At 44.8% G+C, this 13,746-nt stretch overlaps 1 protein-coding gene across 4 annotated transcripts in view; it reads right to left on the bottom strand.

The window, feature by feature from the left end:
* Nucleotides 1-6,610: 6,610 nt before the first annotated feature.
* Nucleotides 6,611-13,746, bottom strand: part of LOC308339383 (mitochondrial ornithine transporter 1) — a 77,131-nt gene continuing 69,995 nt past the window's right edge. For all 4 annotated transcript variants that reach the window (XM_080797985.1, XM_080797984.1, XM_080797983.1 and 1 more), the window contains exons 4-7: nucleotides 13,273-13,410; nucleotides 9,971-10,140; nucleotides 8,841-8,999; nucleotides 6,611-7,051 (exon numbers count right to left, since the gene is read on the bottom strand). In XM_080797985.1, coding sequence (XP_080654111.1) covers nucleotides 6,927-7,051; nucleotides 8,841-8,999; nucleotides 9,971-10,140; nucleotides 13,273-13,410 — 592 coding nt within the window. In that variant the 3' untranslated portion in view covers nucleotides 6,611-6,926. The remainder of the gene's footprint in view (nucleotides 7,052-8,840; nucleotides 9,000-9,970; nucleotides 10,141-13,272; nucleotides 13,411-13,746) is intronic.

Genomic DNA, 13,746 nt, shown 5'->3' with positions numbered 1-13,746 from the left:
TTTTTTACAGCATTAAATATATACAAAGTAAAATGTTAGTGGTGCTTTTTCTTTTCTGAAGGAGGTATGCCAGGGTTGAGAGAACGACTGTTTCTGGGGACTGTGTGCCAAAGTTAAGAGTTTGAAAAGAGGGGAGGAGTCAATATGGCGGAGAAGAAGCAGGCTGAGACGACATCGGGTAGCAGGAGTTCAGCTAGATAGCTTATCTAACCATTGTGAACACCTACAAATCCAACGGGAAATCGAAGAGAAGAAGAGCAACAATTCTAGAAACAGAAAATCAATCACTTTCTGAAAGGTAGGACCTGTGGAGAAGTGAATCCAAAGTGACAGGAAGACAGACCGCGGGGGGAGGGGCCGGCTCCCGGCAAGCTGCAGAGCAACGGAGCACAAAATCGGGACTTTTAAAAGTCTGCTCCAAGGAGGGACATCAGGTCTCAACCGGTATCAAAAGATTGAGATCATTCCCTGCATATTTACAGACCACAATGCTCTGAAGCTAGAACTCAATCACAAGGGGAAATTTGGAAAGAACGCAAATACATGGAGACTAAACAGCATCCTTCTAAAAAATGAATGGGTCAACCAGGAAATTAAAGAAGAATTGAAAAAATTCATGGAAACCAATGATAATGAAAACACAACGGTTCAAAATCTGTGGGACACAACAAAGGCAGTCCTGAGAGGAAAATATATAGCGGTACAAGCATTTCTCAAGAAACAAGAAAGGTCTCAAATACACAACCTAACCCTACACCTAAAGGAGCTGGAGAGAGAACAACAAAGAAAGCCTAAACCCAGCAGGAGAAGAGAAATCATAAAGATCAGAGCAGAAATCAATGAAATAGAAACTAAAAAAACAATAGAACAAATCAACAAAACTAGGAGCTGGTTCTTTGAAAGAATTAATAAGATTGACAAACCCCTGGCCAGACTTATCAAAAAGAAAAGGGAAAGGACCCAAATAAATAAAATCATGAATGAAAGAGGAGAGATCACAACCAACACCAAAGAAATACAAACAATTATAAGAACATACTACGAGCAACTCTACGCCAACAAATTTGACAACCTGGAAGAAATGGATACATTTCTAGAGACATATAAACTACCACAACTGAACCAGGAAGAAATAGATCACCTGAACAGACCCATCACCAGTAAGGAGATTGAAACAGTCATCAAAAATCTCCAAACAAACAAAAGTCCAGGACCAGACGGCTTCCCAGGGGAATTCTACCAAACATTTAAAGAAGAATTAATTCCTATTCTCCTGAAACTCTTCCAAAAAGTAGAAATGGAAGGAAAACTTCCAAACTCATTCTATGAGGCCAGCATCACCTTGATCCCAAAACCAGACAAGGATCCCACCAAAAAAGAGAATTACAGACCAATATCCTTGATGAACACAGATGCGAAAATTCTCACCAAAATATTGGCCAATAGGATCCAACAGTACATTAAAAGGATTATTCACCACGACCGAGTGGGATTTATTCCAGGGCTGCAAGGTTGGTTCAACGTCCGCAAATCCATCATTGTGATACAATACATTATAAAGAATGAAAGAATAAGAACCATAGGATACTCTCAATAGATGCTGAAAAAGCATTTGACAAAGTGCAGCATCCCTTCCTGATTAAAACTCTTCAAAGTGTAGGGATCGAGGGCACATACCTCAATATTATCAAAGCCATCTATGAAAAACCCACTGCAAATATCGTTCTCAATGGAGAAAAACTGAAAGCTTTTCCGCTAAGGTCAGGAACACGGCAGGGATGTCCGTTATCACCACTGCTGTTCAGCATAGTACTAGAAGTCCTAGCCTCAGCAATCAGACAACAAAAAGAAATTAAAGGGATCCAAATTGGCAAAGAAAAAGTCAAACTATCACTCTTTGCAGATGATATGATACTATATGTGGAAAACCCAAAAGGCTCCACTCCAAAACTGCTAGAACTTGTACAGGAATTCAGTAACGTGGCAGGATATAAAGTCAATGCACGGAAATCCGTCGCATTTCATTACACTAACAACAAGACAGAAGAAAGAGAAATTGAGGAGTCAGTCCCATTTACAATTGCACCCAAAACCATAAGATACCTAGGAATAAATCTAACCAAAGAGACAAAGAATCTATACTCAGAAAACTATAAAGTACTCATGAAAGAAATTGAGGAAGACACAAAGAAATGGAAAAATATTCCATGCTCATGGATTGGAAGAACAAATATTGTGAAAATGTCTATTCTACACATTTAATGCAATCCCTATCAAAATCTCATCCATTTTTTTTAAAAGAAATAGAACAACAGAACAAATAGAACAGTAGAACAAATAATCCTAAAATTTATATGGAACCAGAAAAGACCTCGAATAGCTAAAGGAATATTGAAAAAGAAAGCCAAAGTCGGTGGCATCACAATTCCAGACTTCAAGCTCTATTACAAAGCTGTCATCATCAAGACAGTATGGTACTGGCACAAAAACAGACATATAGATCAATGGTACAGAATAGAGAGCCCAGAAATAGGCCCTCAACTCTACGGTCAACTAATCTTCAACAAAGCAGGAAGGAATGTCCAATGGATAAAAGACAGCCTCTTCAACAAGTGGTGCTGGGAAAATGGACAGCCACATGCAGAAAAATGAAATTGGACCATTTCCTTACACCACACACGAAAATAGACTCTAAATGGATGAAGGACCTCAATGTGAGAAAGGAATCCATCGAAATCCTTGAGGAGAACACAGGCAGCAACCTCTTTGACCTCAACCGCAGCAACTTCTTCCAAAGGCAACAGAAGCAAGGGCAAAAATGAACTACTGGGACTTCATCAAGATCAAAAGCTTTTGCACAGCAAAGGAAACAGTTCACAAAACCAAAAGACAACTGACAGAATGGGAGAAGATATTTGCAAACGACATATCAGATAAAGGGCTAGTATCCAAAATCTATAAAGAGCTTATCCAACTCAACACCCAAAGAACAAATAATCCAATCAAGAAATGGGCAGAGGACATGAACAGACATTTCTGCAAAGAAGACATCCAGATGGCCAACAGACACATGAAAAAATGCTCCACATCACTCGGCATCAGGGAAATACAAATCAAAACCACAAGGAGATACCACCTCACACCAGTCAGAATGGCTAAAATTAACAAGTCAGGAAATGACAGATGCTGGCGAGGATGCGGAGAGAGGGGAACCCTCCTACACTGCTGGTGGGAATGCAAGCTGGTGCAACCACTCTGGAAAAGAGTGTGGAGGTTCCTCAAAAAACTGAAAATAGAGCTACCCTATGACCCAGCAATTGCACTACTGGGTATATATCCTAAAGATACAAACGTGGTGCTCCGAAGGAGCACATGCACCCGAACATTTATAGCAGCAATGTCCACAATAGCCAAACTATGGAAAGAACCTAGATGTCCATCAACAGATGAATGGATAAAGAAGAGGTGGTACATATACACAATGGAATACTATGCAGCCATCAAAAGACATGAAATCTTGCCATTTGTGACGATGTGGATGGAACTAGAGGGTATTATGCTTAGCGAAATAAGTCAATCGGAGAAAGACAACTATCATATGATCTCTTTGATATGAGGAAGTGGAGATGCAATGTGGGGGGGCTGGGGGCAGGTAGGAAAAGAAAAAATGAAAGAAGATGGGATCGGGAGGGAGACAAACCATAAAAGACTCAATCTCAAAAAACAGACTGAGGGTTGCTGGGGGGAGGGGGGAACGGAGAGGGTGGTGGGGATATGGACATTGGGGAGGGTATGGGCTATGATGAGTGCTGTGAAAGGTGTAAACCTGGCGATTCACAGACCTGTACCCCTGGGGATAAAAATACATTATATGTTTATTAAAATAAGTAAATAAATTTTAAAAAAAACTTTCAAAAGAACTTTCATATCAAAATAACATTTAAAATGATTCCTCACAACATTGTGTGAGGTTTATTATGTATTTTGGGGTAAGTAGTCCCTGCTTTCACATTTGTAATGTCAGATTAAAAAGGTCACTTCTAAGCTATTCAACAAACCTCCGATGGGCACCAGAACAAGGTTGGAGCCCATAGGACTGTTCCTATAAGCAGTCCCCGCAGAGCTTGTGATACAAGGTTCAATTACACATGCAGTCCTTGGAGGACAAGAGAATCTGGGTAAACATAAGCAGATGTTACAGTAGATTCTCTCTCTTTGTAACGTCACCGTGAAGTCAAAGGAAATGTCTGCCTAGAGAATTCTAGATTAGTTTATTTTTTTTTAAATTTATTTACTTGACAGAGAGCGAGAGAGAGCACAAGTAGGCAGAGAGGCAGGCAGAGAGAAAGGAGGAAGCAGGCTCCCCGCTGAGCAGAGAGCCCGACGCGGGGCTCGATCCCAGGACCCTGAGACCATGACCCGAGCCAAAGGCAGAGGCTCAACCCACTGAGCCACCCAGGCGCCCCTCTAGATTATTTTAAAATACACCCCCTGACACAGACTCTGCACCCAGCCAACTTCATTTAAATTTAGGGAACTCTGTGAAGATCATCTTTTCACTATAAACACTGCTTAGTCCAGTGTCCACAGGGAATCCCATTCTCTTCGTTGCTGGATGCTATTTTATTCTAAGTACCTTAACGTCATTATTTATGTATTTATATATTATATAAATAAAATGTCCTTATTTATGAACATGGCCTGAATGCAGTTGCTCTTTATCCCTCCAAATAGCCCTCAAAGGGTCTCAGCTACCAGTGCAGTAGCCCATCTAAAGGCTTTTTAGAAAAAGCTCTGACTACATCACTTGCCATAATTCGTGTTACAGAAACACATGTTGCCGCTAAACAGTTTGTACTGTTCCCTTGAAAATGCATGCAGCCATAAGCTTAGGTAAATGGACGGGGGGTGGGGGGTCACGGTAGATACTTAGCTGGCACTAAGGAAGAAAACCCCAATTTTCAAGACTTGCTTTTTGAAAGAAGATTATAGTTAGGGTTTCTCTTCCCTAACCCTCTAAGATGCATCAAAAATCCTGGCCACTGAGTCGCCACACTCTTGTGCTTTTGCTCACATAAAGAGAATTTACGGGCTTGCCTCCTTACAACCTGACATAAATACTTCCTTGAACAACTCGAGAATCTTACATCATGGTACATCAGAATGATACTGGTTTTTTCAAATAGATCTGACTACCCTGGAATAGAATTATCCAAAACATAACCGGAAATTTAGCTATTTTTAAAAAATAGAACAGTTTCCTACATCAACCCCATCCACACAACCAGGCAGAAATAGAATGCTGCTGGTGGGCCAACTTTCACAACTGCAGTATATAGAAAGAGCAGCTGCCCACTGTCCCGACCCTCTGGCTTCTGGCACATGGCTAGAGTTAGCACAGCCTCTGCAGAGAAGTAAAAGCTTCAGGAAACCAGAGGTTTCACTCGAGGGGTACACTGTGGCAACAAGGACAGACACACACGGGACAGACGTTAGCAGCGTCAGCCTGCGTAAGACCACTTGTTTCTGAGAGAGCCCTTGCTGGTCTTGGAGCAGCATGGTATGATGAGGCTTGCCTAAGTGGGGATGAGAAGGGACCCTCTTACACCAGGAGACCTGGAGTTTTGTGGTGGTGGTTAGTGCATTCATATGGCATAGCTTAATAAAATTACTTGGCTTGTTTCATTGCTTTATAATGTCGCCCCCTATATACAATCCTGAAAATCCGCGGACTGCCAGTACCAAATGTAAAAGGCTCCAACCCAATAAGAAACATGGCAGTTACCAATCCCGAGATAAACTTAAACAAGAGGGTCAGCCCCAACATCACTCACTGTGGAGGACAAGCCCTAGGTTCTGTCCAGTTCCATCAGAAAGAGGACCTTGCCCACGAGCACTGTCCTTCAGGCACCAGACAGGGAACAAGGGCTTCTCTTGGCTTTGGCACTCTGCTCCCGGGAAGAGTTTCTGATCAGTGGAGGCAGTGAGTGGTCCAAAGTGGATCAGCAGGCCACAGACGGTCCAAAGAAATAATCTGGAATCCTACCCAGGCCAGGACCCAGAGACGGAAGAAGCAGGCCTGCTGTCGGTCATGGGCCTTCACAAAGCACAGAAGCAGGGCCCCCTCCCCTCAACCTAAGGCCCAGCAGAGGGGGAGTTCTTTGGGAGAGAAGGGGAGCTGGCACAGGTGAGGGGCATGTTGCTCTCACCACCCCTGACAATGTGTCAGGGGCACAAGATGATCCCACCTAGGAAGTGAATGGCACTATTTTAATGGTAGAACATCTTGGGAAAATCCAAGAGGTTGACTCCTAACTTAAATCGTGAACATGGAAGCCACACCAGTTTGCAGGTATGTTCTCCTCTACAAAATCTACATGGATAGTTCAGTTGTCAAGCACCATAGGAAAACTTAACTTCAGCCACTTAGGATAGTGCATGTACTAAGGTTCTAAAAGAGAGCCTACATCTAGAGTAAGGAATCATTCACAGCCATCTTCATGAAACACAGTTACCTCAGAGGTTTTCTGGTGAGATCTGAGAATTAAACATGGAACCAAATGATGCCTTACTAACATGTAACCATCCAAGCTGCATGGACACATACAGGTTTATGCAAAGTCCCGAAAGAACTATATTTAGCCTTTCAGATCCTGTGCAAGGCCGGCAGCTCGCCCTAAATGTCCCACCAAGGACAAGAGCAGCAACTTAGTTTGATTTCAGTACGATTATGGGCAGAAATTAATAGGATAAAATAGAGCCCCTTTTCACAAAGTTTAAGATTCAGAGTAGAATAAGGAAAGACCAAAAAAACAGAACTCCGATGAAACCAAAATAATTCCCCATTGGTCTTGTACTCCGTGAAACCCTGAGATGAACTGTAGTGGTCACATGCCTAGACTTGGACCTCGGTTCGCCAGGACGCTTCAGTAGGCTTCGAACTGGCTCATCATCAGCTTCCTGCTGTATTCGTAGGCCAGAAAGAGCGCCCCATTGGCAGGGAACGCTCGGATCATTGTGGGTTTCAGTCCAGAATATAAGGCCGTTATTCCTAGAAGACAAGAAGTGATCAAAGACTGAGACGCCTCTTCTCAGAGAGACCCTGTGAAGCCGCAGAGCCCAGGGCTGGACACCTACAGATCCAGACAACACACTGAATGCCAACGAGGAATGGAAGGGCTTCTGTCCAGGTTTCCCTGGACTAATGGGAAGGAAAGAGGCTAATGGCAACGAGGCCAGGCATCCAGTCTTCCAGCAAATCTTGGGGGACGCTCAGGTACCACACACGAATCCCGGGCTCGCTCCCGGTACATGGACCGGGCAGAGCGGAGGCCTCACCTGGGCAGAGAGAAGCAGCCCCAGGGCCACAGGAGGGCAACAGCCTCACAGTGTCACCTGGGAGGGCAAGGACCACAGGACACCGGGCCATAAGCACAGTCCTGTGTCTACAGCTGGCACTGCCCAGACTGTTACGAAGATCCAAGTGGATGAGGGAGGCGTAAGTAGTAAGTACTCTGTCAAACTATGAAGTTTTATGCAACTCTGGAGTAAGAACTGAACCGTTTCCACACCCTGTGACCGCTCTCTCGCAAAATCAAGCCCGAGAAGTTCATATCCCGAGGTGGAAGATGTAGAGTGGATGCTGAAAGGAAAGGTCTCTACTCACCAGAGGCACAATGCTGGCTTTATACAAAAATCACCTAGAAAATCTTTTTTTTTTTTTTCATTTTCATTTTTACATCAAAGTGTTAAGACCACAATGAAAAAAGGTTTTTTTTTTAATCCATATATATAATAAACCAGTTTGTGACCTACATATTTTTGTCTTTCCCATCTTCAGAAATGTTCTCACATTGACAATGGTTGAATAGCATCATGCCCAAAGACATTGCCACACAGTAAAACAAACAAAAAAACCCAGATGTACTATGATACAGTTGAGGTAAAAGGGGAAACAAAAAATTTAACATTCGTCCACGAATAATTTTTTTTCTCTTTTTTGATTTTGTCAGAAAAATACCAAACACAGTGATTTAAATTAAAAAAAAAAAAAAAAAGGTCACGAAAACCTGTTTTTAGCAGAAGTGAATGACCAATGGGCCAGCTCCTTGGCTCAGATGGGATCACTACTGGTATTCCTAATAATCCACAAATCCACAGGGAAACAGAGTCAACATTGGGGGGAGTGGTGGCATAAAATTAAAAAATATAAACCAGATACCCAACCTGGCATATCCCCCTTTCCCTAAGTCCCTCTACCCTCCCCTTCACACTTTCCCACCCCCACTCCACACCCACTCCTGATGCTAACACTCAAGTCTCCATCAGATCTATGTCAGCTTCTTCAAAGCCATAAAAGGACTTGGTCTCGCTTTCACCCTCAAAGAGCTGGTGAAGGCTTTCAGGCTCAATTGTCTCTTTATACTCCTACGTGAACTCTCAAAATTCAGAGCCAATCCCCTTCAGGAAGTCTTAGCATTAGGGACTTGCAGCACGTTCTTTTAAATCCTTTAGTGGTTCTGTTAGAGATGGTTTTCTGATACTATCTATATTCTATAAAACAAGGGGCGCTGACTTCCAAGCATTTGTCCCCTGAGGCACAATCTGGAGTTTTAAAGTTCCCTCCGGGCTATTTAGAACAAAGAATCCTGGCCCAGAAGTGAGGAACAACGACATTAAACATTCTTGAGAATGGAAGTAAGCTAAGGAAGGGGCGCTAGAAAAAGGACAGGGGGCAGGGGAAGAGAGCAACCACACACACGCGATCGACCTCCACAAGGGTTACAGCAAAATGACCGGTCTATACACACCCACTCCATTTCTGCAATGAGCAGGCTCACCTTCATTTTTCACAATGCTTATAAAGGTTCCGATAAATCCTGCCTGTTTTCCAGACATGGAAAGAACTTGAATTCTGGATTTGACGCAATCCACTGGGTAAACAGCAAGCCAGAGGCAGATCCCACCAACTCCACCGCTTAACATCAAAGGGACAGGGCCTAGGGGAGGAAAGCAGCCAATAGCATTTTTGTCTCAAGGACAGCATTTCCAGAGGTCAAGGTGGTAGTGGGTGCAGGTAGATGCAAATAAAAATGCTGACACTTGGGGCACGTGTGGCTCAGTCAGTAAGGCATCTGCCTTCAGCTCAGGTCATGATCTCAGGGATCGAGCTCCCTTTGGGCTCCCTGCTCAGAGGACACAAGATCCCATGTGGCTCTCTGGGTCTGCCCCTCATCACAGGACCATATCAGTGCTGGTCACTGTGGCGCCGTGTCCCTCCTGGCCTGCCCTCCAAAGGACTGGCCCTCACAAGAACCAGCAGGCCCCCAGCAACATGGCAACCCGCCCTCCACCCCATGGGGAATAAGAACAGAGGCCACTGAAACACAGGTCACGTTTTTTCCAACCCTCTCAGTCTGCAGTATTTCATTAATTTAATGCCCCACAGCCCTGATTCTTCCTTTACCATGAAAGCCAAAGTTGTCTTATTGAATATGATAGTTAAGCCTGGGAGCTTGCCTAACCCCAGAATAAGTCCAAAACACTGAAGTGATGTGTTTGAGAAGAAACAAGTAATCATTCATGCAAGCCAAACATTGACATGATTGCGTCAGGCAGCTACACAGGACAACCTAGGAAGAATGACACTTTTCAGTCCCCTGGAAACACTCTCAAGATTTATTACCAAATTGTATGCGTATTGCAAAATGCTTCACAGGTGATTTACCCCTTTATTGAAGAGTTCCCACAGGAAAGTAATTTCTATATTCTCCCCCAAAATGTTATTCCAGTAAAGAAGTCTGGGATGCACAGCTTCACCCCCGTGGCGAGGACATGAGTGCACCCAGAGGAAGGTGCCAAGGTCCTTTCCAAGCCTCCAGAAACCTCAGTGCCCAGCAGACCCCCACAGCCTCTGTAAAAAGAAGGCCCCTGTGGGGCGCAGCCCAGCCCAGCCCAGCCAAATGCTTACCTAGCTCGTCCTTCGATCTCCCTGATGCAAAAAACGACCTGCTCAGCTCGTAGCCGCCAAAGAAGAAGAAATAGCCAGGCACCTCTCGGAGTAAGGTGCTGGAGAGGCCGTGGTAGAAGCCCAAGGGGCCATCCTTCCTGAGGACGCTCTTCACCACGGACCAGACTGTGCTGCAGGGAGACAGGGAGCTGTGCTTAGGGCCGGGGAAATGGGGGGGGACTGGGGGACGAGGCTGGCACTCCCACCCCAGTGGCAGACCTGGCTCAACCCTAGGCAGGCAGGGAATGGCTGATTCTAGAAACCCAGGGACCCAAATTCTGAAAATGAGGCGTCTGCAGGGAGGAAATCTCAGAGAAGCACAGATCCTATTATTTTAGGACAGCTGTTCTCACCTGAACTATCCAACAGCAAGGAAATATCATTAAAATGTGTATTCATAGAGAGCTGTGTGTGGCCACCGTGCCTCCAGCCAAGATTTCAGCAGACCACGCCAGAACCCCGTCTCAAATGGAACCATGTTCACATTTCCCAAGTGTGCCACTCAGCAAAGGAAGCCCTGAGAACACTCCTGGAGAAGGAGTACCCTGGATTTCTGGAAAATCAGATAGACCTCCTCTGACTGTGGACAAAACAATGAAGGACCTAGACCAGTGCCAACATGGCAGGGCGGGTTCCTAGAGCTGCTTTTTGCTAGTTGCAAGGCTCACCATCGCAGGCAAGGTCTATCTGATGGTACACAAGAAACAAGGGAAAAGAAGTAGTTGCTACCGAGCCAACTCCTGCCCGATGACCGTTCTCCCCAAGGGTGGTCGGGGGAGGTGGTCTTCAGGAATCTGCCCCACAGCTTCCCCCTGTATAAAGGATTCCAGGAGCAGATCGGGACCCTCAGAACACGTACCAATAAAATCCAACCCCCATCTGACAGGCGGAGAAAGAAAAGTCAGGGAAAGCCAGACAAGCTCTGATTTTCATATTGCTTGCATCCTCTTGCCCTCAATAAACAAATTCACTTTTTAGTTCATTGAAAAAAAAAAGTGCATTCATACATTCTGGATATTATCCAAGATGTAAAAGAGCCAATACCCACTTTTGTCCAACAATGAATAAGAGAAATTACAATAAGGAGCTGTACAAGCTCAGCAAGAACAAAATGCCCTCGTATTTGCCCACTCCTCTACCTCCCTCAGTGCCTACCCTCCTCTACCTTTCTTTTGAACGGGTGGGTATAGAAGGAATCTGTTCAAGTGCTTACGGTCTTTTTGCTTCGTGTTAGTGCAGCGAGGGAGTAAGGGAGTAGATGTTACTTGAAGGCAAGACAAAGGAAATTCTTAGAAACTCTACAGGGCAAGAAGCACCAAGGATTTAGTTCTTAGAAAGTAAGTACGCAAGAATTTCTATTTCAGGCTGATCAGAGCCCTGGAGCAGCAGTAATGCAGGATCCTTTCTGTCTAGACCCCTCTTCCTGACGGTGCGCACCATGGCAGGCCTTATCTGCCAGGAAAACAGCAGCAGAAACCACATCTTTGGTGTGTTTTAGGGAACCCCGTTCTCTTCACTGTGCTCTCAGCAGGTGACCTTGCTTGGACCAGTGAAGAATCAAACCCCCCGGTAATCAAAAGCATTTCAGAAGGCTTCATCAGACATCACTCATTATCTAGGTCCTTCCTACAACTCAGCTCCCATTCTATAATGGGAATGTAACGCAGTGATCCGACTCAACATGACTGGCCTGCCTTCTGAACCAAGTCTTAACCCCAAGGTACCATATACCCCCGTGTAGGCCAGGAGTATATAGCCACACCTAAAATATTGTCAACCGATACTTACCTTTGTGCAAGGTGTCCATTCGCTTAAGTTTTTGGAGCCAACAATTACTTTCTTTAAAAATACCTTAGGAAGGGGTGCCTGGGTGGCTCAGTGGGTTAAAGCCTCTGCCTTCGGCTCAGGTCATGATCCCAGGGTCCTGGGATCAAGCCCCACGTCTGCTTCCCTCTCTGTTTCTGCCTGCCTTTCTGCCTACTTATGATCTCTGTCTGTCAAATAAATAAATAATATCCTAAAAAAAAAAAAAAAACCTTAGGAATCCAACTGAAGGTTGCTGGAGGAGTGGTGGGGGGGGTGAGGTAATTGGTGACGGGCATTAAGGAGGATGCTTGATATAATGAGCACGGGGTGTTGTATTTAAGTGATGAATCACTAAATCCTACCCTGGAACTAATAATACATTATATGTTCACTAAATTGAATTTAAATAAAAAATTTAAATTAAAAAAAATACCTTAAACTACTCCTAAAGGACATGAGAGCAACTTTCTGGATTCTGTTCCTGTTCTACCTCTGAATCTGGGCATTGGTTATGAAAGTGTTTGTTTAGTGACTATTAGAACCCCCACTTATGATTTCTGGGTATACACCATATTTCAGTAAAAAGTTTCAAAGACTTATGCTTTTGGATCTCTAGGCTGTAAATAATAGCTTCAAATTGGTTGTAAAGAATCTCCAGAGGGCAGGATATAGAACTCTATCAGAAACCCCACCCTCCCTGGGAGGAGACTACTTCTGTAAATGGTCAATTAATCTGATTTTTCCGGTCAGATTTTCAAACTGAGTCAACCACAGTGACAAAGAGCTTTAGTCAGCCAGATGTCAAGATAAATAAGCAAATGTTGAGATTAATAAAGACAATAAATCACACTGTGTATGACACACACTCATGTAACTAGAATCTGTTTGCAGAACTGAGGGGGAGAGCATTCTGATGGCTGCAGAGTAGCTCACAAGGGCTCTGAGGAGTGTTCAGAAGCCAGGCTCTCTGTGGGTACGTGAGAAGGGTGGGGGAGGGAGGTAAGAGAGTGACCCTGGGATCTGGGCTGATCAGCTCACATGAAACCTGGGAACGGGCACCAAATATTCATCTTGGAACCCAAGTTGGCATTTCTGAAGGCTCAGCTCTCAGACACAGTTTCAAAGCTGTCTGCTGTGTGCCTCCAGCACAACCGGGGACGCTGCCTCATGCACTCAATGAGCCAAGAGTGAGAGGAGCTCTCGGCCTCTCCACCTCCCAGGTGTGAAACATCTGCAGACAGTGGTCTGTTGTGGGAGCAGGAGTGGGTCCCGCCCTCTGAAAGTTCATTTAGGAGGTCCCCCTCTGACTGGTAGGGGAAAGAGTTCTAAAAACACAGTACTTTGGAGTAGATAAATCTCTTTCTCTGCTACTGAGTTTTAGTAGAATATAAAACTGACAAATACTCAATGCACCAAGGCAACGAGAGACCCAACGTCTGTGCCCGAACAGCACTTACTTGTGGCTTCTGGCGATCTTCCCTGACGACTCCATCTCATACATGGTCTGCAGCCGGCACTTGACGAGCTCAGTGGGGCAGAGCACCAGGGCCGCAAAGGCAGAGGCAAAGGAACCCGCCGCTGCATTCTGCAGATCACTGGAAGGAAACCAGCAACGGGAGTCGGTCACTCATTCATTCAGCACTCCCCACGCAAAGCACTCGGCTGGTAAGGGAGAGCAAGGATCAAAGGAGAGGAACACTTTCCCGAGTGCCCACTGGGAACTCGCACGAGCAGTTTCATCGAAGGACCCCAGCCCCGGGAGGCCAACATCGATACCGACACCCCAATTTTCATGTGGAAAAACCGTGCATAGAATACCTAATGTACCTGAAGTCACACCACTACTACGTGACAATGCTAGGATTCAGACCTGGGTCTGCCTGACTGCAAGATCCAGCTCCTTTTATTAGTCATAGTCATGGCGACACGCA

This window comes from Martes martes (genome assembly GCF_963455335.1).
Source record: "Martes martes genome assembly, chromosome: 3".
In the NCBI taxonomy this organism is placed as follows: domain Eukaryota; kingdom Metazoa; phylum Chordata; class Mammalia; order Carnivora; family Mustelidae; genus Martes; species Martes martes.
This window is presented reverse-complemented; position numbering and strand designations above follow the sequence as displayed.